Source organism: Spinacia oleracea, chromosome 1 (assembly GCF_020520425.1).
Source record: "Spinacia oleracea cultivar Varoflay chromosome 1, BTI_SOV_V1, whole genome shotgun sequence".
Lineage (NCBI taxonomy): Eukaryota > Viridiplantae > Streptophyta > Magnoliopsida > Caryophyllales > Amaranthaceae > Spinacia > Spinacia oleracea.
The window spans coordinates 106,624,363-106,652,143 of NC_079487.1; the positions used below are offsets into that span (position 1 = coordinate 106,624,363).

Below are 27,781 nucleotides of genomic sequence, written 5' to 3' on the forward strand. Positions count from 1 at the left end.
TACGGTCTGTTTTCAGTTTTTGGTTTTAAGGGACATATGATTTTGATTGAATCATGAATTATAAATTAGTCATACTTATAATAATCATATTGATTTTGAAAACTGACAACAAAAATCTGGAAAATATTTTTTGTAGTTTTCATATTTTGATTTTTAGTCTTATAGGAAACTAGAAACAAAAAACGATAACGAAGCGGGCCTAAATTAATCACAAGACGAGTACTTCTCATGAAATTGAATAGGTTTATTTGAGATAGGCGAGTCTACAAGTGGCAAACGAGTTGTTTTTTTTTTGAGGGCAGGCAAACGAGTTGTTCAGATGGGGTCATTGTGGAGATTTCTATGAAGGGTACGAGTTCATTTGCAATCGTTAACTGCTGTACCCGGGTATAGCCAGCTCTGGCTGTACCCCCTAAAACGACGCGCTCATATTGTTTGTTCATTCTTGTCGACAGTTTGTTCTTTTTTATTGTACCCTTTGTTCATTCTTATTGTACTGTTTGTTCTTTCTTGTTGTACTGTTTGTTCTTTCTTGTTGTTTTTTAAATTCATCATCAAATTTTCATAATTGTTGTATTTTTTGTTCTTTCTTCTGGAATTTTATGTTCTTTTTTATATTGTTTGTTCTTTCTTGTTTATTTGTTTGTTTATAATAATCATATGGTTAATGTTCATAATTAAACTCTTCATTAATCTTTTTATTCTTTCTTTTTGTATTGCTTGTTCTTTCTTGTTGTACTGTTTGTTCTTTCTTGTTGTTTTTTAAATTCATTCATCAAAGTTATTGTTGTATTGTTTGTTCTTTCATGTTGGCTTTAAAATTCATCATAAAATTGTTCATAATTGTTGTATTGTTTGTTCTTTTTTCTGGAATTTTACGTTCTTTTTTATATTGTTTGTTCTTTTTTGTTGAATTATTTGTTCTTTTTTGTTTATTTGTTTGTTCACAATAAATATATGGTTAATGTTCATAATGAAATTGTTCACTTCATTGGTCTTTTATGTTTTTACAAGCGCCTATATTGTTTATTTCCAAATAAATGTTCATTTCCAAAATAGTAAATGTTCATTCCAAATAAATAAATAAATGTTCATTTCCGAAATAGTAAATGTTCATTTTTGTAGTTTATTTCCAAATAAATAAATAAATGTTCATTTCCAAAATAGTAAATGTTCATTCCAAATAAATAAATAAATGTTCATTTCCGAAATAGTAAATGTTCATTTTTGTACCAGTATTTGTTCTTTCTTGTTGTATTGTTTGTTCTTTCATGTTGGCTTTAAAATTCATCATAAAAGTGTTCATAAATGTTGTATTGGTTGTTCTTTTTTCTGAAATTTTATGTTCTTTTTTATATTGTTTGTTCTTTTTTGTTGAATTATTTGTTTTTTCTTGTTTATTTGTTTGTTCACAATAAATATATGGTTAATGTTCATAATGAAATTGTTCACTTCATTGGTCTTTTTATGTTTTTACAAGCGCCTATATTGTTTATTTCCAAATAAATAAATAGATGTTCATTTCCAAAATAGTAAATGTTCATTCCAAATAAATAAATAAATGTTCATTTCCGAAATAGTAAATGTTCATTTTTGTAGTTTATTTCCAAATAAATAAATAAATGTTCATTTTCAAAATAGTAAATGTTCATTCCAAATAAATAAATAAATGTTCATTTCCGGAATAGTAAATGTTCATTTTTGTACCAGTATATTAATGTTCATTTTAAACAACACAAAACGACATCGTTCTGGATAGGGGTACAACCAGCTTTGGCTATACCCGGGTACAGCCAGCTTTGGCTATACACGGGTATAGCCAAAAATTTGCGGTTCACTTGAGTCCATTCTGATTGGGTTTCAATTTTGGGTCTATTAAAAATTAACCCACTGTTAGAAACTAGTCCATTTCGAGTACATATTATTTTTGTCGAGTCGATAGGTTAGGATGTGTTCGAGTCATCTAGTATCGAACATAAGTCAGGACAAGTCAGATTAACTTCGGATACTGATCGAGTAATTAGGTCGAGTCAGTTTTTACCCTCGTTTATTTAAACAAACTAAGTCAAAGGTCCAATCTTGAAAAGAACCTAATACTCTTATTATCTTATACAGAAATTCATTATCATAGACAACAAGATCATTCCTACACAAAGTGAGGATGACAACATAAAAATAAAATAAACCATTGAATATTGTGGAAAAATGGAGAGACTTGAACAGGTAGCCAAGGTAGATAATTACGCAATTGGCTCAATGATTAAGACAGCTTTGGGGGGTTTGGCCCGTTTGGGCCATCAACTTTTTGGCAAAATCTCAGTAGTGGAGCTAATGAGCTACTATGAGTTGGGCAAGCCCACTTACCACATAACAAAGCTTAACCTAAATTAAAATGAAGCATATATTATATGCTTATGTCATGGGGTGGTGGGATATTCCTTTTATTTTATAATAATAAAATCTTATTTTAAGGGTGATTAGTGATTTATATTGTCGGTACTAGTGGACCAAAAATGAGGTTTAACGATTTCAAACCTCACCAAACCCAAACCCTAAAAGAAACAAAAATAATTTTAAAAAAGGTGGGGAATGGTGTGTTGTAGAATCAGGCTGTAACTTGTCTCCAATACTCTGGCTTTATCATTCTTTTGTTCATATTGTTGTTTGGATCATCAATCGTCTCTCTTATGGCGCGTGCGCCTCTTGTAGAGTTGTAGTAATCCCTCTGTCTCGGAATACTCGTAATGTTTTGGCTGGATACGCTTGTCAATGCACAACTTTGACTATTAATATTTTTAATTATATATTATAAAAACTTATAAAATATTAATATTTTAAAAATATATATTAGGATGAACTCAACAATACATTACGGAGTATATGCTAACACTTGTTTTCATATACTATAAATAAAATAAGGTCAAAACAAATTATGTGAATAGTGTAAAAAGTCAAACCGTTTCGAGTATTACAGGACAGAGGGAGCATGAGTTTTCAAGTTGCCGTATCTATTTTGTAAAAAAGAAAAAAAAATCACTCCCTCAGTCCCATATTAAATGCTACTTCCTCCGTTCTCATTTACATGACACAATTGAGTTTTTGACACTATTCATACAAGTTTATTTGACTTCCTTTGTGATTTATACATAAGAAAAAACATAGTCATGTGAGATCTTATTAGATTCGTATCAATAAATAGTTTTTAATTATCAACTTTTTATAATTTTTTATTTTCTATAATGAGAGATAATGATGTTTGAAGTATTGACAAACATGTCTAAATAATTGTGTCATTTAAAAAAGAACAGAGGAAGTATAATTGAACTTTGACATAGGATATTCTTTCTCATTTACAGTCTACAATGTTTTTTGTTGTTGTAAATTTACAGTCTACCATGTCACTGTGGCTAATTCGGACATTAGGAACGAATCAAGGAGGAAAAAGTTTCCACACGCATGAATTATCGCGTGGGTCCGAAAACTGCGTTTAGTTGACATTTCTTGTTGAAAGAAGAAAGAACCCTAAAACAGTAGCTTCAAGTTTTGGTCTTTCTTGCGCAAATTAATTAAATTCCCATTTCTTTATACTTTCTTCTTCCCACCAAGATAGCAAAATCCTCATTTTTATCTGGAATATCAAACAAAAACTGTTTATTTTATTCATTCTCATTTGAATTCTTCTGCAAAACCGGTGGTAGCTGCTTCTCTGTTTTATCACTTGTAATCATTTCCCCTCTTTTTCCCTCCAAAAATCCCCTGTTTAATTACTTCTTGAATTCTGTTATTATAGTTTGAGCTCCTGTTTTATTGCTTCTGTTAAATTTCTACTGTTCTAATTGTTCATGTTTGTTCTGCTCAAACTATAGCTTTGTTGTTCTTCTAAGTTGGTATTTTTCTGCTACTTTTAGCAGTTTTAGGTTGTGGGGTTTTGGGTATTTTGCCCAAAACTTGAAATTTCTGTGTTTTTTGTGCATATTTGGTTGATTTCGGAATTTGGGTATTGGTTATTATCTTGATTAGGGTATTGGGTAGAGCTCCAATTGTTGAGTAGTTTGTTTAGTGATGGGGAAGCCTATTGGTAAGAAGAAGCCTGAATCTGATCCTAAGCAAGGGAGTTCGACGAAGGCGAGCAAGGGCTCTGATAGAAGTTCGAAAGCGTTTGATGAAGATACAGCAATCTTCATTAACATGTCTCAGGAGTTTAAGGATGAGGGTAGCAAGTTGTTTCAGAAGCAAGACTATGAAGGGGCCATGTTGAAGTTTGAAAAGGCCCTTAAATTGCTTCCTAGTAATCATATAGATGTAGCTAATTTGAGGACAAACATGGCTTCTTGTTATATGCAAATGGGTTTAGGAGAATACCCGAGGGCGATTAGTGAGTGTAATTTGGCATTAGAGGTTGCACCTAAGTATAGCAAAGCTTTTTTGAGGAGGGCTAAGTGTTTTGAGGGTTTGCATAGGTTGGATTTAGCTTGGAGGGATGTGAGTGTTGTGTTGAATATGGAACCTAATAACCAGACCGCTTTGGAGCTCAGTGATAGCCTGAAGAAGACCATGGATGAGAGGGGTATTGAACTGGATGAGAAGGAAATTGCTTTGGCCATTGAACACACTCTTTCCCCTAGTGGCACACCTACTCGCAAAATTGCAAAAGCGAAGACATTAACAAAGGAGAAGTCATCGAAGAAGAAGAGGAGAAGCATGAGAGTTGAGGATGCTAAGGATGATCTTGTTGAGGCGAAGAAGGTGGAGGATGAGCCTAAACCTGAACAAGTTGTGGAGAAGAAGGTGCAGCCTAAGTCAACCGGTAAACAAGTTAAGGAGAAGAAGGTGTATGCTAGGTCAAAACGTGAACAGGTTGAGGAAGATGTGCCAAAATCTGAGGATAAGGAAGTTGTTCAAGAAAAGGTTGTGGTTAAAGAAGCGAAAATGGTTGCAAGTTCTGTCAAGTTAGTTTTTGGTGATGATATAAGATATGCTCAATTACCTATCAACTGTAGTGTATTATTGATGAGGGATGTTGTCCGTGATCGGTTTCCGAGTTTGGAGGGTTTCCTTGTGAAATATAAGGACCAAGAAGGTGATTTGGTGACTATTACCACTACAGATGAATTGAGGAAAGCTGAAGGGTCTGGGGATCAACATGGTTCTCTCAGGTTATACATTTCAGAAGTTAGCCCTGACCAAGAACCTACTTATGAAGGCGGTGATGACTGGGATGTTTCCGAGGTTAAGAAGAAAGTTTACGATGACATAAAGAATGAAGAATCCAAAAATGGTGATAGCAAGGAGAAGGATTCAACTACAATAGACAGTTGGATTATCCAATTTGCTCAGCTCTTCAAAAACTATGCTGGGTTTGATTCTGATGCATACTTGGACCAACATGAGATTGGAATGAAGCTATATTCAGAGGCAATAGAAGACACTATTTCAAGTGAAGATGCTCAACAACTTTTTGACATTGCTTCTGATAAGTTTCAAGAAATGGCAGCTTTGGCTCTGTTCAATATGGGCAATGTTCACATGTCTAAGGCAAGAAAGCAGGTTCCTGTTTCAGAGGACACTTCTGGTGAATCGATGGTTTTACAGATTAAATCAGCTTATGAATGGGCAAAAAAGGAGTACACAAAGGCATGCTCGAAATATGAAGAAGCCCTTAAGATTAAACCCGATTTCTATGAAGGTCATCTTTCTCTTGGGCAGCAGCAGTTTGAACTGGCTAAGCTTTGCTGGCATTATGCACAAAGGGACAAGGTTGATGTGGATTCTGGTATAACTCAGGAGATTCTTCTTCTTTATAATAAAGCAGAGGATAGCATGGAAGCAGGTATGCAGATATGGGAGGAAATGGAGGAACGCCGTTTGAATGGACTCTCCAAGGAAGAAAAGTACAAGGCTAAGCTGCAGAAATTGGGATTGGATGGTTTGCTGAGAGATTTATCTGCAGATGAAGCTACTGAACAGGCTTCAATTTTGAGATCACAAATATATATTTTATGGGGTACACTGTTATATGAGCGCTCAATTGTCGAATTCAAGTTGGGTTTACCATCTTGGGAAGAATGTTTAGAGGTTGCAGTTGAGAAGTTTGAACTTGCCGGTGCTTCCCATACCGATATAACTGTTATGATAAAGAATCATTGCTCGAACCAAGCTGCACCAGCAGGTAAATAACCTCTTGAGTCTTGACTATTACTTGTACCTTTGTTTTTATGACTTGAAATAATGCAAGATGTAATTTATACTAAGTATTTAATATGAAGACTTAAGCTTTAACAATATTTTGCTGTAACTTTAGGTCTGGGGTTCAAAATCGATGAAATTGTTCAGGCATGGAATGAGATGTATGATGCAAAGAGGTGGCAGCTTGGAGTTCCATCTAACAGGTTGGAGCCATTGTTTCGCCGGCGAGTTCCTAGACTTCATCAAGTGTTGGAGCATCTTTGAGCAAGTTGGTAAAGATTTGCAATGTTTAGACATGGCAAATTAGGGTCAGCTTGCTGACTGCTGTTCCTTAATAGAATAGGTAAGCTCTTCATTCTTGATCCACTCTTTTTTGTTTACCTATTGAATTTCCCCTGTTCCCCACTTTGAACTTGCCTGTTGGGGCATTGGTTTGGTTGGCACTTTGGCTCCGTTTGATTGAGCGTAAAACATTTTCAGTGTAAAATGATTTTCATGGAAAACAATTACAATGGAAAACACAATTCCAAAATTAGTTTTCCGTTGTTTGGTTCCATGTAAGAAAACTGGTGAAATGAAAGGAAAATGAAAGGGAAAGTAAGCAGGCAGTGAGAGGAGTGTACAAGAGAGATAAGGAAAAGGAAGGAAAACCATTTTCCCTTCAAAAGTGAAATTGGGAGAGCAATTTTGCTCCTAGGGAAAATGGTTTTACACTCCTTTGCAAACCAAACAATGTAAAATTGAAAATAGTGGAAAACTGTTTTCCATGAAAATGTTTTACACCCTAACAAACGGAGCCTTAATGTTGTACATGTTCCTGAAATATAGTCAAAGATGCACTAGAAACAAATCAAATTTCTAATGTTTTTGTGCCTGGATAATGTTATTTGTTCCCCCCTTTTCTTCGCATGTCAGTTCTAGCTTAAGGGTTCTTTCTCTTAGAAACCTTTGTGAGATGATTTTAAATGGATAGTTGGCCTGTCTCTCTTAATTGACTATTGGTTCACTTATGTAACAACTCTATACTCCATAAGGAGAAATAAATAGTTAGAGCTTTACAGTATCCTTTCTTCCACCTCTCTTATGAGTTGTCAACCGTTGAACATCTGTGGGCGTGTTCATGCAAATTTTGAGAACTAAGTTGGTCATATAAGGATTGTCAGTCATTCGACCAATTCTCATGGTTAAATAGCGACCACCTCAGGTTATGGGTCTCATATAGATGATAAGCCCTCTTGAATTATTATTCAATAAAGATTACTTTGATGATTTGTTGTAAACATTACTTGGATTGAGTTGTGTGCTTTTGCAGAGTGATTGATGATTATCATGGCATTATGACACCATTACATCAGTGACAGTATCTAAATTTCCCCCAATGCTTCTATATTGGTTTCTTTTTTGGGTTAAGGGGAGTATGCCGCCTTACCCTGTCAATCAAGAGGCTGTTCCCAATCGACCATTGATCTGATATGTACGGTACACCTTGACATTAGTGATAATTGAATGATTTTGTGCTATCTGGAATCTACCTTTTCCCCTTGTTGAGCCACTTGCGGCATCAAGTATTTGTAGTGGAGGTGAAGTGATTTTGTCATATCTATTGTGAGAGCACAAGAAACTGTACCTAACTCACATAGAGGTGCCGTGTGCCAAAATCAGTTTCCGGAATGGAGCTATGTTGTCTGATGGATTTTGATAAGAAGTCGGTCACTTTTAGTTGGTTCTTCAAATTTTAGACTATCTGATTCCAAAAAATTAGGGAGGTGAAGGTTATTCTGGCATTTTTTAAACCCTTTTTTCTACTTGACTTTGGCTGATCTATATATTACAGAAACTTCAGTACTGACTATATGTGCTTTACCATAAATCAATTCTCTATTCCTTTTCGAGTAATGTACAATTCGGTTTTGTAGGTTTTTGTGGTCAAGGAGCAGGACAATATTTTTGTTGTCCATGGCTTTTTGGTTTGTTAGCGTATACAAGGCTACAAGCGTTGGTCGTAGCATTGGTGTAATTGAAGTGTGTGGTCGGGCTGCGGCGCCAGTTCGTAAAAGCTTGCTGTTTCCTCACAGGATTACAGAAGAATGGCACAGATATTTTGTGCTTTATAGATGATTTGTTGTCATAGTTTGCATACTACTTGAGTCAAAAATTGAAATTTGTAAAGTCATTCATGGAAGATTTGCATATAGGATTTTGGAAGTGGTTCTGGTGTTATTCTTTTCATTCATTTTTGTCAAATTGCTGGTTTCACATAGCAATTTTATAGATGATTTGTCAATTGTAATGCAACAATGTATCAGTGAAAGGGTTCCACTTAGTATTATGCTTTTTATTTAAGATTCATGTTGCCATTTCTCATTGATTTTTATTCAACTTTTTTTTGACTAGTTTACTTTTTTGATAGAAAGCCACAAAGGGCAATACAATAAATGGTGTAGACGGAATTGGATCTCAGGGTATCACTGCTCAAGATTTTACCAACTAAGATAGTTAACATTCACATTATTCATTTTCTTAAACAATACGAACGAAGACTATAAACGCTATAACATTAATTTGTATTTGAAAAATACACATTTAGACTAATCTAACAATAGCATATATTTCTATATTAGTAAGAAAACGTCATCAACGTTAATGCATGAATACTGCAAAAGTCAAACTGTTGCAAATATTAAAAAATGAGAGAAGTACAATAAAGGTATACCTAATGTTAGAATCCAACCTTCCTTTACTTGTATTTCTCTTTTCTATTTCTTTCTAGGATTTTTCTAATAGTGCTCTAGGCTTTAGAGAGAATTATTATGTTACTGTAATTCCAGTGTTCACTGGCAGTTTTAAGCTAATTCAAAATAAACCTCTATGAGGGGTATGGACCAATACCTCTCATCAGAAGTTGTTTTTGCTTAACCACTTGCGTTGTTGCTAGCCTTTAAAGATATTGTGATGTCGCATGTTTTTAAGCTTTCTAAGACTCAACAAAGTCTCCCTCAAAACATATACATTCTTGTCGTCGATCCCTCTTGTCACTGTTGTGCGCACACAAGGGCCCCGCTCGATCCTCGACCCTCGCTCTTGTCGCCCATAGGCAAGAGTGCCCCTTCTAAAGCAAGCATCCGCTCGTGCCTCGAGCATTGAGATTCACTTTCCACACAAGGTTTGCGTCCTTTCCGCCCCATATGCAAGAGTGCGACGCACGATCCGGTGTCAAAACACTCGGACCTTGACAGTTGGTATCAGAGCCAAGGTTCAAACTTAAGCATCGAGAGACCCGAGCAAGCAATTTGAGATGGAATTAATCGAAGAAAGACTAGCCTGGCTAGAGGGCAAGTCAGAGAACTGGACCCGACTCGAGGAAATTGTGATTAGCCAAGCCAAAGAAATAGAGAGACTCGAGAATGCAGTCGAGGAGCTCATGCAAGAAAGAGAAGGACTGCATGAGCAGCTTAGTTTTGTCAAAGGGCATGTTGAAGACGCCCAAGACAAGTGCACGACCCTGATGCGCGTTGCAAGGATTGACTCGAGTGGAGGGGGTGCGATGAAAATCAAACCTCCAAAGCCTCGAGACTACAACGACGCTAGAGACTCGAAGGAAGTTGATAACTTCCTCTTTGACATGGAGCAGTATTTCAAAATTTGTCAGCTGAGTTACAATCTAAAAGTGGATACCACGACCATGCATTTGTCTGATGATGCGAATCTATGGTGGCGCACAAAGCACGCCGATATCAAAGAAGGGAAAGTAAAGAAAGACACATGGGAAGAGTTCAAGAAGGAACTCAAGGATCAGTTTTACCCCGAGAACACCGAGTTTGTTGCAAGAATGAAGCTACAAGAGATCCTCCACAAGGGCTCCATACGCGACTATGTGAAGGAATACTCGACCTGTATGTTGGACATCCGAGACATGAATGAGAAGGATCGGTTGTTCAACTTTGTTCACATGTTGAAAGAATGGGCGCAGCGTGAAGTCCTGAGGGCGAAGGTTGACACCCTCTCGGCCTCCATGACTGTTGTAGAGCGACTAATGGACTACTCGGCAGGGAAGGGTCATCGCTCGGAAGAAGAACCAAGGGGGACGCCTGAAAGTTTGGAGGGCCCAACTCCAAGCTCACCCAAGAGTGCGATAAGTGACTCAAGGGTGTCGTCCAGCTCAATCGAGGGATTCAATTAAGGAAACGGGGGAGGAGACTCGCAGAAATCATGACCATCACCTTCCTTATCCACAAAGGAATCCAAGATCAGCACGCCCTCGGGAAACATTAGTAGACTTAACTGATTGCTATGTCGAGGCCTACACAAATGGTGGGAGTGAAAGCACAAAGGGGAGATCGACAACCTACAGAGGAAGTTGTCGGCCATGTCCGTGGAGGAAACCCCGAAAGAGACAGAAGAAGAAGCATGCAGTGAGGACGATGAGCCCCGCAGAATGAGCTCCGTCTACATGATGTATGCAATGGGGAAAGAATCCTTGAAGACAAGAGAGGGATCCGCAAACATGATGTATGTGGACCTCGTGGTGAATGAGAGGAATGCTCGAGCCATAGTTGACACCGGCACCTCTCACAACTTTGTGACCGAAACAGAATCCCGAAGATTGGGGTTGTTACTCAAGAAAGGAGGCGGTAGCATGAAATCTGTCAACTCTAAAGCCAACCCGATCCTCGGTGTGGCAGAACAGGTGGAAACAAAGTTGAGAGACTGGGAAGGAAAAATGAACTTCACTGCCGTCAACATGGACGACTTCAACCTTGTACTTGGATTGGAGTTCCTCCGCACCAGCAAAGCAGTTGTAATGCCTCACTTAAATTATTTGCTTGTAGCAGGTGGACAAACTTGTCTGGTTCGAAGCACAGGTACTCCCACAGAAAGAAAAGAGAAGGGCCGATATCTTTAGGCAATGCGAGTGATGGAGCCCCATAAGAAGGCGACATCTCAAATGCCCCCTTGCCACAAACCTAAGAATCAAGATGCAAGCTCAAGCCCAGCAGCTCCGAGCAACAAACCAAAAACAAAGAATGCTTGAATTCACAAGAAGCACTAACTCCAAAAAGAAACACTCATTAAGACTCCCACAAGAAATCACCAACCAACCAAGACACAACAAGGTTCAAGAAGACTCTAGCAACCGCCATCAACCAACGGCGCGAAAGAGACTGCAGAATTTAGGATATGAGATTTTTCTTTTATCTATTGCAACTCTTGTAAGTCGACGAGGGAGTCGACAGCTTAAGTGGGGGAGGATGTTAAAATCCAACCTTCCTTTAATTGTATTTCTCTTTTATATTGCTTTCAAGGATCTTTCTAATAGTTTTCTAGGCTTTAGAGAGAATTATCATGTTACTGTAATTCCAGTGCTCACTAGCAGTTTTTAGCTAATTCAAAATAAACCTCTATGAGGAGTATGTACCAATACATCTCATCAGAAGTTGTCTTTGCTTAATCACTTGCGGTGTTGCTAGCCTTTATAGATATTGTGCTATCGCATGTTTTTAAGCTTTCTAGGACTCAACAAAGTCTCCCTCAAAACATATACATTCTCGTTGTCAGTCCCGCTGTGCCTGTTGTGCGCCCACAAGCGTCTCGATCGACCCTTGACCCTCGCTCTTGTCGCCAATAGGTAAGAGTGCCCCTTCTAAAGCAAGAATCCGTTCGTGCCCTGGGCATTGAGATTCATTTTCCGTACTAGGCTTGCGCCCTTGCCACCCCGTAGGCAAGAGAGCGCCGCACGATCCGGTGTCAAAACACTCGGACCGTGACACCTAGCATAAACATTAAAAATTGATTATATAAGTGGCATTTACATTTATTCGTGTAATTTTGTCATAAATTTCTAAATTACAAGTAATACTCTATGCCATTTAAGAAATATTTTTGGTGCTTATAAGTAAGGCTTAATAACGATTTGGAAAAGAGGTCTAATCCATACTTGATCCCTAATCGATTTGATCTAAAAGGCAACATGGTGAACAAAATCCAAAAGTGATCCGACTCAAACGAACATAACCTATGCTTGAACCAAGCACCCTATTTGAAACATTATAGGGTCGCGTTACTTGCGTATATCAAGGTCTTGTTCTATACACCTAAACTGGTCTGAATTTTCTAATTTCTGATCTAGACTGATCTCATTTAATAAGCAATAAGAACAAAGCCTGTAATGGGGTGAAAAAGTGAAAAAGAAAAGAAAAAGAAATCACAAATTCTTATTTACAAGGGTTGTACAATAAATATTGTACACCGGAGTAAAAGTTAACTCAAAATACTTAAAAGTTAAGCTTATATATGTAAAAGTTGTCTATTTTTAGTGAATTTTTTTTCATTTTAATAAAATTTATTTCTTCAAAATCACTAATAATGTATAAAATTATTTATTTAACCCTTTAAAATGTTTATCTATCAACTTAAAATGTTTATTTAACCCTTTAAAATGTTTATCTATCAACTTTTTTTACTAATATAAAAGTTAATCAAAACTAAGTTAAAGTTACAAAAAAAGAGTAAAAGTTATCTTGGTGTAAAATAAATTTATTGTACACCTTGTGCGCGCAAGACCTTTTGAACCAAAATAGGGGAAAAACTTGCAAATTTGTTCTTGTAGTTGAAGAGAGGAGTCATTTGGAGCCTTTCCGAGTTAATCTCATTGATTGGAAAATTTTGAATGGCATTTTCGTAAATAATTGATGATTTTATTACGAAAATGCCATTAAATGTGGGTTAAAGTACAGTGACATGTCATCAAAGGTGGACCACATGTACGGTCATTATTGTATTTTCTTAACACATCAACAACTATATAATATACAGTCAACAGCTTACAATATACAATAAGCTTCTACTAATAAACAATCTACAACTGTAAATATACAGTCAATCACTTACCAATAAACAACATTGTATTTTAGTAATTCATCAGCAATCATAAAATATACAGCCAACGACAAGTGGTATACAATCAACAATGAGTAATATATAGTGAATAACTACAAATAGTCAATTTTTTTTTTTTTTTGAAAGGTAAGGAAAAAGAAACTTAGGAACCCCTCCGCACGAGGGTGCAACCTAAGTAGTCACTATTTACAATCTCCTCTAATTTTGGGCTAGAACTAGTAGTAATATACATAGTGTCAACAGTTAAATGGCCTACATTTGCGATCCAATCTGCAGCTCTATTTGCCTCCCGAAAGATATGCTGAATATGAACCGAGTTAAACTGTTGAAGAAGAGTTTTGCAGTCCTGAATAATGTTGTGAAGCTTCCAGGGCGTTTTCCAGATTCCTTTTAAAGAATTTATAACAAGTAGATTATCCCCTTCGATGTAGATCTCCTTAATACCATTGTTGATGGCCTCTTGAATGCCTTTATGGAGAGACATTGCTTCAGCCATGAAAACCTGGGTGCTACCAAGGTTGAAAGTTCGGGCTGAAATGGTCTTCCCATTACAATCTCTGATGATGATGCCCGCTGCTGCTGATGAAGACTTGCAAGAACCGTCGAAGTTAAGTTTGAAGGCGCCCATCGGGGGCGGAAACCACCTAACCAGAATGGGAGTTGAAGTGGTTGGGAGAGTGATTGAATGGCTCTGGTTGGTGTAGGGGGTACCTCTAAGTTGGTGGGAGTCCGTAAGAAGTCTGAGTTCCCATTCTTTGAAGGCATGAGCAGCCTTAAAATAGCAACGACAGGGTGAGACTTGGGTGTTAGAAAACACTAGCGCATTTTGTTCTTTCCAGATTGACCAACAAAGGTAAATAAATTTCTGAAGGACTTTCTTGTATCGTCTGATATATTCTAAGGTATCGAAGAAGTTAACCATAGGTAAGTTACATCCTAACCAGGTTTTAGTTAGCCTATGCGACCAAACATTTTTGGAGTGTTCACAAGCGAGGAAGGTATGATCAATCGATTCACTGTCTAAATTGCAACGTGGGCAACAGCTATAGGGGATCACTTTCCTGTGGAAGAGGACTTCTTTTACCGGGATGCTTTTATGACAGATTTGCCACAAAAAGATTTGTAGCTTGGGAGGGATGTTAATCTTCCATATCCATTTAAAGTCCCATTTTTCACAAGGAGTAGGGAGTTCATGGGCCAGCCAGGTGGCTGATTTCACAGAGAACTCTCCCGAGTTTGTACATCCCCAGATAGGGCTGTCAGGAAGGTCGCAAATAGGAATGGGAATTCCTTTAATTTTGCGGACGAGGTCAGGAGGGAGAATAGACGAAAGTTTTCCCGTATTCCATTTTTTCCTTTCGTCTATGAATTGGGCTACAGTTTCTTCCCTGTCTATACTATTTTGGGGAGTGGTAGTGAGATCTTTTAGGGCATACTGTCCAATCCAGTTATCATGCCAGAAGTTGATAGATTTGTCATTACCTAGTTTCCATCTTATGCCTTTACGTAGGATTTCACGTTGATTGAGGATTTGATTCCATACCAGTGAATCCCGTGATTTCTTTTTACAAGTAAAGAAAGAGTTGTTATTCTGCAGATACTTTTTCCTCATTATATTAGCCCATAAATTATTATTATCTGTGAGTATTTTCCAGCCTAGCTTTGCAATGAAGGCTCTGTTTAAAGGGTAGGTTCTTCTTAACCCCAGTCCACCTTGGTCCTTAGGTTGGCAGATCTTTCTCCATGCAATCATTGCGAAAGCTTTGCTTTCCTTAGACTGTTTCCAAAAGAAGTGACGATGAATGTTGTCTAGTTGTAGACACGTTTTCCTAGGTAGGAGAAAGGACGAGCAAATATAAGATGGTAAAGCTTCAAGATTGCTCTGAATGAGAGTCGTTCTTCCCGCTTTAGAGAGCAGATTAGCTTGCCAAGAATTGATTCGGTTTTCGTTTTTTTGCATTATACGGGCGAAGTCTAATCGAGTAGGGGTGAAACTTGAAAAGTGTGCGCCCAGATATCTACCAAGGGCCATAGACTTGGTCATGTTAAAGATGCTAGATAAAGCATCTCTTTTTGCGTGAGTGATGTTTTTCGAGAAGATTATTGCAGACTTGTGGAAGTTGACAAGTTGACCTGACAACTTACAGAAGTCTGAAATGACTTTCAGAAGATTTTGGCACGCAGAGTTAGTAGCTTTACATAGGAGAAGACTATCATCCGCGAACATAAGGCATGGGATTTTAGTAGTTTGAGGGGCCACTTTAAAGCCCAAGCCCATGCTGGGGTTAGCACTCACTTTGCTTAGCATGATGATAAAAACTTCCATGCAGATTATAAACAGGTAAGGGGACAGAGGGTCTCCTTGTCTTAATCCCCTCGAAGGGGTAAAAATGTTCGTGGTAGCGTTGTTAACTTTAATGGAATAGGAGATCGATGTGACGCATGCCTTAACCCAATTGATCCATTGGGTAGGGAAACCCAATTTGAGAAGGGCTGCCCAGAGGAAACCCCATTCAATTCTATCGTAGGCCTTTTTCATATCAAGTTTTAAAGCACACCAACCAACTCTAGATTTTGATTTCTTAAATACGTTTAGTATTTCTTGAACTAGTAAGAGATTATCATGAATGGACCTTCCTGGGGTAAAAGCATTTTGGAAGGGGCTAATATGTTGTTGCAGAATAGGACTTAGTCTTGAAACTAATAACTTTGAAATGGCCTTGTAGATAGTGTTACACAGGCTAATCGGACGGAAATGATTAGGGTTTTTCGGGTTTTCATTTTTTGGAATGAGAGCAATAAGAGTGTGATTCAGGAAAGGGGGAAGCCTACCGTGAGAAAAGAAACTCTTGACAGCTGTTGATACTTCAGTCCCAATGAACTTCCAATAGGCTTGATAAAATTTTGGCCCGAAGCCGTCCGAACCTGGAGCTTTTAGAGGATTCATGTTGAAGAAACTGTCTTTTATTTCTTCATCAGAGAAAGGGGCAATAAGGCTTTCTACTTGAGCACCAGTAATGAGGCTTGGGAGGAAGTCCAGGTTGATACTACGGCCATGTGTCACTGCCGATTTGAATCTATTTTTAAACGACTCATAAAGAATTTCTTTAATCTTGTCTTGTCCCTCTTCCCATTGGTTTTCCGAGTTCTTAAGCCTGAAAATATGGTTCCTGGCTGCTCTATGCTTCATAATTTGATGAAAAAATCTAGTATTTCTATCTCCTTGGTTTAACCAAGTTTTCTTGGCCTCGTTTTTCCACCTATGCTGCCTAAACAAAAGAATTCTTTCTCGTTGCTTAAGCATTCTATGCAGGTGACTTTGCCAGATAGGGTTAAAAGATTGTTTAACTAGTTTATCCTCCAATTCTTGAATTTTATTTTCATTTGCAATTAATTGTGTAGTCTTGAAAGTGAACTTTTGTTTAGCCCAACATTTTAATTCAATTTTAATGTCTTTAAGCTTCGAATGAATTCTAAAAAACCTGGAACCTTGAGTATTAACATTCCATTTGGCCTTAATAATTTTAATTGGTTCCTCTTCTAAGGTCCAAGAGTTTTGAAATTTAAACATTCGGTTGGTCGGTAATGTCTCGCTATTGGAGTCAAAGAACATTGGAGCATGGTCTGAACTTGTGAACGTTCCATACTTTACTGTTGCATTTGAGAACTTATCAAAAAAACTATTGCTAGCAATAGCTCTATCTAGCCGTTGGTAGAGGCCTGACAGGCTAAATCGCACTCCTATCAAAGATAAACCTAACGTTCACCAACTAAAAATATAGCAAGGGAAGCAGGGATCGTATCCACAGGGAAACAATGTTCTTTCTACTATTAATTAACTAATCTAGACTACTGGTAATAAAGAATTGGATTGGTTTGTATATTAAGCTAAGGCAAATAATCAAACTGGAATATAACAATATTAAGGGAATTTAGGGCAGCGGTTCACCACAAATGCAGAGCAGGATTGGACAACGGACAATAACAATCAATGAACAATCATAATTAGGAAAACATGCATCTCTCGAATCTTATGAATTCCTTAGGATACAACAACTAGCGGGCTCTCGCTACGTACTAGAAATAATTCCTATCTAATAGCCACAGACCAAAAAACATCATATTTATACCTCTCGGCGCATAATCTAAGGTTAATCAAACTCAAATCAAAATAGTCCGGCCGAACAGAACTGACGAGCAATAATAATAAGCTATAGAAATTATAATCAATCAATCAATTAATCAAGTCCATATATAATCCCAATCATGCATTCATGGATCCCCTAAACCCTAGAAATTAAACTACTCACTCATGATAATAAATAACAAAGCAATTAACATAATAGAAAACATGATCAAGCAATAAGATAAATTAAAGCAAGAAACAATACCGACTTGAAGAACAATGGAATAATAAAGCTTGAATCTTTGATAAAAATTAAAACTAAGTGTTTGGAGAAAATAGAGAGAACTAAAATAGACTAAGTAATTAGAAAACTAGAATAAAAGATGTCACTAAAAATATAAGGGGCTAGTATTTATAGTTTGCCCAAAATAGAGCCCAAAATCGGAAATAAAATCTCGCGAAATACGATGGAGGTTGGCGTGGCCCGATCGGGCGACGCTTGGCCCGATTGGGCGATGTGCTCGATACTCGGCCCGATCGGGCGAAATTCCGCCCGATCGGGCGGTTGCAAAATGCCCAGAACAGCGCCCAGAATGACCGCCCGATCCGGATCGGGCGAAGCCCGCCCGATCGGGCGCGTGTTGAAACTGCACGATCCTCTATCTTAAAAACACCATATCTCCTTCGCTATAAGTCGGAATTAGGCGAATGACCACTCGTTGGAAAGCTCTTGAAGTCTAGAATCCAACCCAATTTGAATCGCTTCATTTGGAGTTGTATAACTCGAGTTATGATCAAAAGAGTGGACGATATTCAGTTTTCTACTTCTTTCACTATTCGCTTTGCATGAAAATTCTTCCAACTCAATGTTTGCGCTCTCGAAAGTATATAATCTCTTGTATTGATTCAAATGAGTAGGAAATGCACAAAAATATGCTAATTCCTACAATGATGAACCTGAAACTACAAACACACTACAAGGAGCACATTAGTACTAAAATCGCTCCGAAGAGCTTATTTGAGATCAAAAAGTACTAAGGGACGGGGGTAAAAACTCTATATAAAACGCATATATCAAGGCCCGGGTGAGATTGTGACTTCCAGGAGAAGGTTTGTTGAAGACAAGCAATGTCCGTAGCTCCTGTCCGAGCGAGAAAACGAGGGAGTCTTTGACACTGATTCATAGTGATTGGATTGCCCCCGATTTTGTCCGTCGGATTTAATAGCTCGTTGAAATCCCCGACTAGAACCCAAGGGAGGTGAATGTTTTCATAGAAGATGGACATTGATTCCCAGAAGGGATCTTTATCAATATTTTGTGCTGGGAAATAAGCTCCTGATACTAGGAATTGTTCATTCGTGGGTTTAAATAAAACGTTTAAGTGCGCACATCTATCAGCTAAGGTGAAGTTCTGTACTAGAATAGAATCGTTATTCCAGCATACCCAAATACCACCACTATGATTAATAGGATCAATGATTAGGGTTTTTTGAAATCGAAAACCCCTAGTTACGGTCTTACTCGTGGAATTTGAAGTCATTGTTTCTAACACAATTAGTATGTCAGGTTTAAAAGTAGTAACATGCTGTTTAATGTCTCCGATTGCTTGGAGTTTCTTACCTCCTTGAATATTCCAAGTGAGTATTTTCATATACAAGATTTAGAAAAAATAAGGGCCTTATACCCGAAAAGTTCCAAGCGGCTCAAAGGCCGGTTCCAATATTTACAAAGAGAATACAGGACTACACAAATAAGCAAGGAAAACATTAATTTCCAACTAGGGCCATGCTGGTAGCAACCCAGTAAAACAAGTAAAATGACAAAAAAGTATGTAGCCATGTTAGAACACTTCGAGCAGCAGAAGAAGTCCCAACATTGAAATGATCCACTCCCACCAGTACACCAAGAGCTGACACTGAGAGGGAAAGAGAGCATTATTTCGATTAGGCCACAAGGCCAAAGCAAGTAGGGAAAAAGAGAGGCTACAGCAATAAAAAAGTTCCTTTGAATATGATTAAACTTCGTCCTAAAACTGAAAGTCACAAGGATAGAACCAAGAATAAAAAAGGAGATAGACACAAAGTCCTCAGGTAAGACACTTAGGAGGTATCTTACATCATCATTGGAGTTGGACCAAAGGTCCCCTTTGGCTCGAGTTGCAGAGCCCCTCACAGAGAGCTTCCTTGTCAAAAGGTACCTCCATCTGGTTGGGGTCTTACAAGCAGGCCAAAGTAATACCATAACTCGAACCAAGGCAAGTAAACTGATCTTAAAACAGTAATAAAAGATATCATGAACCATATGGACACCATAGCCACTTGAAACTAAGATAGAGTCAAAATAAGAAGGAACAACATAATTATCATTGCAATAAGAGTAAAGAGTTACACTTGAAAACTGCATCAGCAGAGTAACTATTACAGTAGTGCTATACCAACCTACACAAATAACAACAGGCATACAAAAGCTGGAAGATAACAGCCTGTGAACATACATGAAGGAGAAAGTATAGTGAAGAATAGCACTACTAAACCCTAAAGGCATAAGCAACCAAAAAAGTCTGGTTAGAAAGGACCCAAAAACCAACCACCAACCCAAAAACAAGTGTAACTGGAAGCACCTAATCATCCTGCTGAAGGTGAGGGAGAGATATCACCATCATCTCTCTTTCTCCTTTTTGTGTTCTCTGCATCACTTGGAGGAATACATTCTGAGAAGATAGGGTCATTTTCATCAAACCCATCTCCATCATAGATTTCCAAGTCCATGTCCAAGTCCTGATCACCCTGGGCATCCTCCACAACTTGAGTGGTTAGATCAATGGGGTCAAAATCAGGCAGCACATCCTCAAAAGGCTGCACCATTGGAGGGTTTAAAGTAATGGTATCACCAGTAGAAACTTGGAACTCTTGTAGACTCTGAAAACTGTTGGCAAGAGGAATGACAGGCAGACCAGCTTCAGAACCATGACTAGGGGAAGGCTCAGGTCTAGCATGGCCAACACTGGGGTGGGTTTTGAAAGGTTTAGATTGATTTTTTCTCACATTTGCTCTAGGTTTAGCCCTCCTTCTAGGAACCACAGCTAACCAATCAGTAGGAGCAGCTTGGCCTTCATTCCTCCCAGCCATATTGACAGACAAATTAGCCTCATCAAATTGAGCCACTACCAATTCCATACAAGGTGGGGGTCTTTTGGGGCAAGCATTGAGGAAATGGTTAGGGTCACCACACAAAGGGCAGACTTCCCACACTCCTTCATAAGACAAGAAAAACTCTTGGATATCATAACCAAAATTAAGGGTGATAGACCTAGGCACATGCTTAGTTATGTCTAGGTTGAGGCAAACTCTAGCAAATTGACCCTTATCAGCATTTTCAGAGGTGAACTTGTCAAGCTTAATAGGTTTCCCTACACAGCTAGCAATTTGGTTCAGATAGTGCCAAGTCCAATATTCTGTGGGGAGGAAGGGGATCTTAACCCATTGGTCAACATGAGTTATGGAGTTAAACTGAGCTTTGAAAGATGGTTTCCAAGGCACTAACACAAAGTTCAGCCCCTGGACAAACCAAGGTCTATTCTCCCAAACTTCATCCTTATCAAGAGGGTTGGCAAACTTAATAAGAAACCAACCATTACCAATGAATCTAAAAGACACTTCACCCCTTAGAAAAACCCAATCCTTTTTCATCCTAGAAGTGACAGCAGCTTGAGGTACAAACTCCCCCCAGACTTTCCCAAAAAAACAAGTAGCAGACATGAGTTGGATTTGGTCATGATCAAGCTTAGGGGCATCTAGGGTGATGGTGGCGTTATTCGAACTAGGAACCTGTGGTGTAGAATGGTATGGATTGTCCTTAGATGGGGAATTGGTATCATTATTAACACTGCAACCTCCCAGGAGAACGGAGCTATGGGGGGGGTGGCTGAAGAAGCTGGGAGAACTTGAATTACCAGGTAGGCTGGCAGGTCTAAGTTCATTGGAAAGTGGAGCTGGGTTCTTCTTAAGAAGTGAGGCATAGCTAGGATTATTAGAGTTGTTTGACATTAAAGACAGACCACCAAGGCACACCAGATCAGAAGAGCTAACTATAGAGAAATAAGGAAAATGTGAACTAGAGCTGAACAAGGCTGAGAGATTTGGACTAGGAATGGAATTGGAAGTGCAAGAAGTGGAGCTTCTAAGTCCGTATTTATAGTAGCAAAGTAGAAGGCAGGGGAGATCAAAGAGCAAAGAGCAAGTAAACATAACACCAAGTCTAAGATAGGAAGGATCTAGAAAAACACAAAGCAAATGAAAAAAACCAGAAGTAATCATCACCCAGAAACAAACTAAACGCAAAAAAACAACATGCATGCATTGAAACACAGCAAAAACAAGCAATAAATGACAGAACTTAAATGAAAAAGTAAAACAAAGCTTGGAGAGAGACTTCCCTGGGGAAAATCTTGGGAAAACAGGAGATCTTACAACTTCCATCTTGGATAAGCAAACCTCATTGGCCCAATTAAGACGGTGGATAAGGGTTAGTGGAGTAAACCCTTTACTTAACTCACTAAAGTCATCATTACAGCTGCAAACCCCAAAATTAGGTGACTCAGCATCAATCACAACCCTTGGATCAGCGATGACTTGCTGATTAAGCCAAGATGTTAATCGGAAAAGAAGAACTTCGCCTCGATACAAACAAAGCACCAACCCATTTCTTGAGAAGCTATAATTACCCCTATTAAAGCTTGGTCTAGAGATTAAATGGGGAATCTCATTCAGATCTAAGGACAAGAAGGAAGACGAAGCGTTTTGCAGAGCAAAACTAGCAAGGGAAGGCAAGAACGGCTTGGGAAAGGGGCTGGGAAACCCTAGGTTTTTCTTTCTCTCTCTAGAAAACTTGGGCCTCTCATGTTTCTCTCTCATGTTTTTAACATGTCGGATTAATTTACTTGTACAAATAGTCAATACCTACAAATGTACAGTCAACACTTAACATTATACCATATACAGTTTTCGAGCATAATATTTACGAAAATGCCATTTTAGTGGAAATTTTTTCCAATCACGACATTAACTCGGAATTTCTCAGTCATTTGAGCGTTTTAGAGTTTTAGGTAGAGAGGAATTAACTGTACTATTGTAATCAATCAACAAGGCAACTCAGAGTAAAAAAGAAGCATCTTTAATCTTCAACACTTGTTCAGCTATTCCTGCTCACTCTCTAAATCAAACCACCAAATTTTGATTCTGATTCTCTTTAGGGTTCTTTTTCATCCCTAAATTTCTATCTCTCTTTCTCCTCGTGAATTCGGCAATGGAGATTGCAAGAAGAGCCTCCCACGCTGGTTCATGGTACACCAACAACCGTATGTTTCATCTTTCAATCTCAATAATCTCAAAAGTTATAATATTTTGTTGTTTAATCCTTTTTTTTTTTTCTGGGTTTGGTTTTGTTGTTCATATAGTCCCCCTTTAATGCTGAAAAACTGTAGTAAAACGCAAAAACTTCAACTTTGATTGAAAATTTATTCTGGGTTCAATTTAAATTTTTGGGTGTTTCTGGGAATCTGTACGTTGGAGCTGTTGTTTTGTTGCAAATATTTTGTTAAGCTGATCAGCTTATAATTTGAGAGATTAAGAAATTGGGGATGGTGATAAATTGATAATGAAATTTAGGAGCTAGTTTAAGACAATTAAGATGCTCAGATTATTGAACTTTGATATGCCTGTTAGGACAGAGAAGATCAAACTGTTGATAATCGCCATAACTGCTGTAGAATTTGATCATCTGTTCATGAAGCATTAAATTATTGTAGTAACTAGTAAGTAATTGAATTTGACATGAGTTTTTGGATTTTGCTGAAGTTAGTGTGGAACTTATGATTCCTTTCCTCTGAGTTAGTTTTGATTGTTTATGTGGGTCGAGAACATGCATTATTGCAAACTGATTTAAATTGTTTCGTCAGTCCTGCTTGATTTCTCAATTTCAAGATAGGTTCTTGTAGCAAATTGTTCCAATTAAGATTGACCATGGCGATAGAGGAGAACCACTTATGGAGCCTCTTCTTGTTCTGATCTTTTTGTTCAATCCTGCTTAATTTCTCCACTTTAAGATAGGTTGTTGTAGGCTTGTAGCAAATGGTTTCAATTAAGATTGGCTGTGTCAATATAGGAGAACCCTTTATGGATGTTTGATATACAAACAATATGTTTGGATAGGCATTTAGAAGGGAAAGTGAGGGGAGGGAAGGAGAAAACAAATTCCTATGTTTGGATAGAAAAGAGCATGATGGAAGGGAAGAAAAGGGAACATTGTTTGAGTTTATTTTGCTTTCAATTTACCCTTGCTAATTCACACATACCATCAGTGGAGGAAGTAGCCATTGAAATAGAGCTCAGAAAAACTGATCAATCAGATTTAATACTCCAAATTCACCATTGCCTTCGAATCTCCTCTCACTCCTCTAATTCCCCACAGACAGAGGTTAGGGCACCGATCAAATCGCCTTTGACCACTATCTCTCCGACATGAGTGTTAATTGCATCAAATATTTCGTCTTAATGTCGGCAACATGATTTCTTGATCAAATATGAAATTGAAAATTTTAATATGTATTGGGGAAGTATTTCGATTCTCAATTGTAGAGCAGGGGAGAGAGAAAGTGGCAAGGAATTTGTGGATGAACGAAGAATGAAGAACAAAACAAGAGAGTGAGAAATAGCTGTGGAAGAACAATGGAACTAATTAGGGTATAAGTCATTTCATCATTGTTATGCCTAATGTTTCCATTTTCCTTTCAGATATTTTCAATTTTGGAGTTTAAACAATGAAGCTAATAAATTCCCTCCCTTTCATTTCCCCCAACCCCCCAATTTGCTATCCAAACAAAGGAAAATGTATCCCTCCTCCCTCCTTTTTCCTCCAAATCCTTCTATCCAAAGAAGCTGTAAAGCAGAGGTACATATTGGAGAGATTTATCTTTGATGTTTGGCTAATGTTCTAACTCTATCATGGTGCTTGCACTAGTGATTACGATTGCCTTCTTTTTTGTGCTGAACTAGGATACATCATTCTCTTGAATACGATTCCCTTCTTTTTCCCCTCTTCGAGCAGCTCCGCCAGGCTACCTAATAGCTAGCTCTGAAAACCCGAGGTATGTAATCGCTAAAGCTCTGCTTTTTGGGGGAAGGCTAAGTCCTGGTGTTTTAGTTAGTTAGTAAATTAGGAAAAGGCGTAACTGTTCTTGTCGGAAGGGCTTTTTTTGTGGCTTTTATTATTTTAAGCTTGTGATATTTCCCAAATAGGGTGATGATTGTGAGAATGATATTGTTGATTGAATGGTTAGAAATTTGATTTCTATAATCATGCCTTGCTGTTTAAAGTCTTTCACATCTTTATTTTTTGCTTTTGTGTTTAAATATTTCATCTTTTCTAAGCAGATTTTTATGTCTCTTTTTCAGCTAGCAAGTTAGCTGAAGAACTTGAAGGCTGGCTAAATGAAGCTGGCCTCAGCAAATCTTCTGATGTCCGAGGTGTTATTGCTCCGTAAGTCTTTTTTTCACCATCATTGTAACGGCATTTTAGTACTGGGACGGATATAATCCTCACTTTTTGAAATGCCATATGATCAGGCATGCAGGATATTCATATTCGGGCCGCGCTGCAGCCTATGCATTTGGAAACATAGACCCCACAAACATGTGAGTGTTTTCTTCAAATTTCAATAGTTTATATGTATTTTCACCTTTTTATGTCTATATTATACTGAAAAGGGAAGTAAATCTTTCAGATTGATGAGAACAACAACCTAGTTATGTGATCATGCATTAAATGCTTTTTTGGGTGTGGGGGCTTACTATGTATAAGCTGCTTTTAAAGAATTTTATTGTTCCAGTTCACGAGTGTTCCTTCTGGGTCCCTCGCATCACTACTATACCCCAAAATGTGCTCTTTCAAGCGCCACTGTCTACAAGACCCCTATAGGAGATCTTCCCATTGATTTGGAAGGTATGATAAATCACTTCATACATTCTCTTCTTTTTTTTCTTATTTCCTGGAAACTTTTGCCTTGAAATATATAGATACATTGGAAAAAAAAACATATCTCCAGAAGCATGGGATACCCTTGGTTGAAGTGTACCTCTAAATATTTGCTACCTTCTTAGGTTTCCTAAGAAACTTGCTAGAAAACTAAATAACCTAAAGGGTGTTGATTTTGCTAAGAAAAAAAAAAAATCCCATATCCAAGGAAATATTGGTGCCCCCTGACCATATATTCTTTATTTATTTTTAATAACTTATATTTGGGGATCGAAATTAGTTTTGAACCTCTTTGATGGACTGATGGAACTGGAATAGTAATGGTGTTGTTTTGAACCTCCCTAACGCGTATCTTGTGAATTTTATGGAAGGCTGGTCTATGTGGGGGGGTGGGTTCTGACTTCTGAGGGCGTAGAAGTAGAATCGCTGGAGGTTTTCGGAAAAGGAATTTGTGTAACACCATCTTTTCAATATTCTTTGGCTAACTTGTTTGCTTGGATGGTTTCCAAGAGTTGTTGTCATTTTAATTTTTTCGCACTTGCCGTTTCTATACCTTGTGTCAAATTTCTCACATAAGAATATATTAATATATGCTTGTGTGTATTCACATTTGTATCCTCTTTCTTTTTCAACCAGTCATTGAGGAGCTTAAGGCAACTGGGGAATTTGAAATGATGGATATTCGGGTTGACGAGGCTGAACACAGCATGGAGATGCACTTGCCTTATCTTGCTAAAGTATTTGAAGGGTACCTTTTATTTATATGTCAGTCCCTTCCATGGACCAAACTATCTGCTTTGTCGAGTCTCATCATCTGATAATAATAATATTGCAGACATCCAGTAAAAGTTGTTCCCATCTTAGTTGGTGCTGTTGGTGCCGAAAGTGAAGCGATGTACGGTCAATTGCTGGCTAAATATATTGATGATCCCAGTAATTTTTTCTCAGTATCGTCGGACTTCTGTCACTGGGGGTCTCGGTATGTCCATTCACCCGTTTCTTACTTCACTTTTGCTGAATATGATGCAGGATTTTTCTCATTAATTTTATCCTTGAGTCTGTTTCTAAATACTTATAGCACGTAGTTTTTCTTCCTTGGTTTAGCTTCAACTACACTTACTATGACAAGAAGCATGGAGCCATCCACAAGTCTATTGAAGCATTGGATCATATGGGGATGGATATTATAGAAACAGGAGATCCAGATGCATTCAAGAAGTATTTATCCAAATATGACAACACTATTTGTGGTCGTCATCCAATTAGTGTTTTCCTTCATGTAAGTCCCTGTTATGAGTATTACTTCATCTTGGTGGCAGTTCCTTTTTCTTCTCTTTTATATTACTGCTAAGATATCAGTCTTAATGCTTGATGTATCGCTTCACTGTCTACTTTCTCTTATTATCTATATCTTTGAATTTTTCAGATGTTGACGAGTTCTTCAACGAAGATAAAGATTAAATTCTTGCGGTATGAACAGTCAAGCCAATGCAAGAGCATGAGAGACAGTAGCGTAAGTTATGCTTCAGCTGCAGCCAAGGTAGAAGATTGAAACCTCAAGGACTAGCCACCCATCTCCTGCTATATGCATTTTAGGTTGTTTTGGAAGTCTGTTATCTGTTCATACTTTATTTCTAACCTTCCTTTTTCAAAGCCAGAACTCAGTTTCCATTTGTACTGCAGTTGAAAGGTTTATCATCAATAATGAAATTTTTTCCAGAAACTGGAGTATCTATTAATTTTGGTTTATATCAGTTCCTGCAAAAAGATAAGAAATTTTCAGATAGCTGCATCTGTTGGAACCTTGCTGGATTGGTGCATTCGCAGAATTATTCAGCAGACAAGTAAAGCTGAACTCGAATATACCATCTGGCTCGGTAGAACTGTGTCTGTGTAGCAGCTCAGAATGTTTACAACATTTGTTATTTTGTTATTTTGTACGGAGTACTACTATTACCAAACTCAACTTCTAGATGAAATTACAAGTTTATCATCCATGAAACAAGTAGAATGTCATTCTTCCAAAATAAAATACACTATATATCAGGCTTTTCAGTTTTCACCCTGGGGGCGTGGAGATGAAGCTAAGATTGTTTTCAGCTGTTCTACTACATAGCTTATAGTTATAGAAAATCTTACAGAGTAGTTGAAGTTTGAAGCATCAAATACTCCCAGAGTAGGATAACTGTTTTATCTGCCAAAAAATATTATCGGATGTTTGATATTGGATTTACATAGTAAGGCCATGTTCTCTACACCTTGTCATTGTTACTTATTAGATCAGACCTTATTAAATCAGACCAGACCAGACCAAATCAGACCAGACCAGACCAGCATGAATCAGACCAGTCCAGGCCAGACCAGCAAAATGAAAAATCAGACCAGACCAGACGAAGAGAACAGAGCCTAAGACGGATATCAGGCTTCTATAGGCGTTAGGCGTTGGTTACGACCATTTTCCACCCTAATAATCGAACAACACATATTTATTTTAAGGGGAATATGAGTGCATTATTCATAAACTGAACTACTGAAGTCAG

The 27,781-nt window shown here is 37.8% G+C and overlaps 2 protein-coding genes across 3 annotated transcripts; both read left to right on the forward strand.

The window, feature by feature from the left end:
• Positions 1–3,517: 3,517 nt before the first annotated feature.
• On the forward strand, positions 3,518–8,529 carry LOC110801187 (protein PHOX1). Its single transcript, XM_022006517.2, has 3 exons — positions 3,518–6,169; positions 6,302–6,529; positions 8,103–8,529. The coding sequence occupies exons 1-2, from the start codon at positions 4,063–4,065 to the stop codon at positions 6,448–6,450; spliced, it is 2,256 nt and encodes a 751-aa protein (XP_021862209.2). The 5' UTR covers positions 3,518–4,062; the 3' UTR covers positions 6,451–6,529; positions 8,103–8,529.
• A 13,776-nt stretch (positions 8,530–22,305) lies between these two features.
• Positions 22,306–26,964, forward strand: LOC110801177 (uncharacterized). 2 transcript variants are annotated; one of them, XM_056838693.1, is made up of 8 exons: positions 22,306–22,566; positions 24,641–24,746; positions 24,833–24,901; positions 25,096–25,208; positions 25,878–25,989; positions 26,077–26,220; positions 26,346–26,520; positions 26,668–26,964. In XM_056838693.1, the coding sequence occupies exons 1-8, from the start codon at positions 22,515–22,517 to the stop codon at positions 26,791–26,793; spliced, it is 897 nt and encodes a 298-aa protein (XP_056694671.1). In that variant the 5' UTR covers positions 22,306–22,514; the 3' UTR covers positions 26,794–26,964. The 2 variants fall into 2 exon arrangements, with proteins under 2 accessions (XP_056694671.1, XP_021862195.1); XM_022006503.2 differs by having other exon boundaries at positions 22,308–22,566; positions 24,662–24,746.
• The last annotated feature ends 817 nt before the right edge of the window (positions 26,965–27,781 follow it).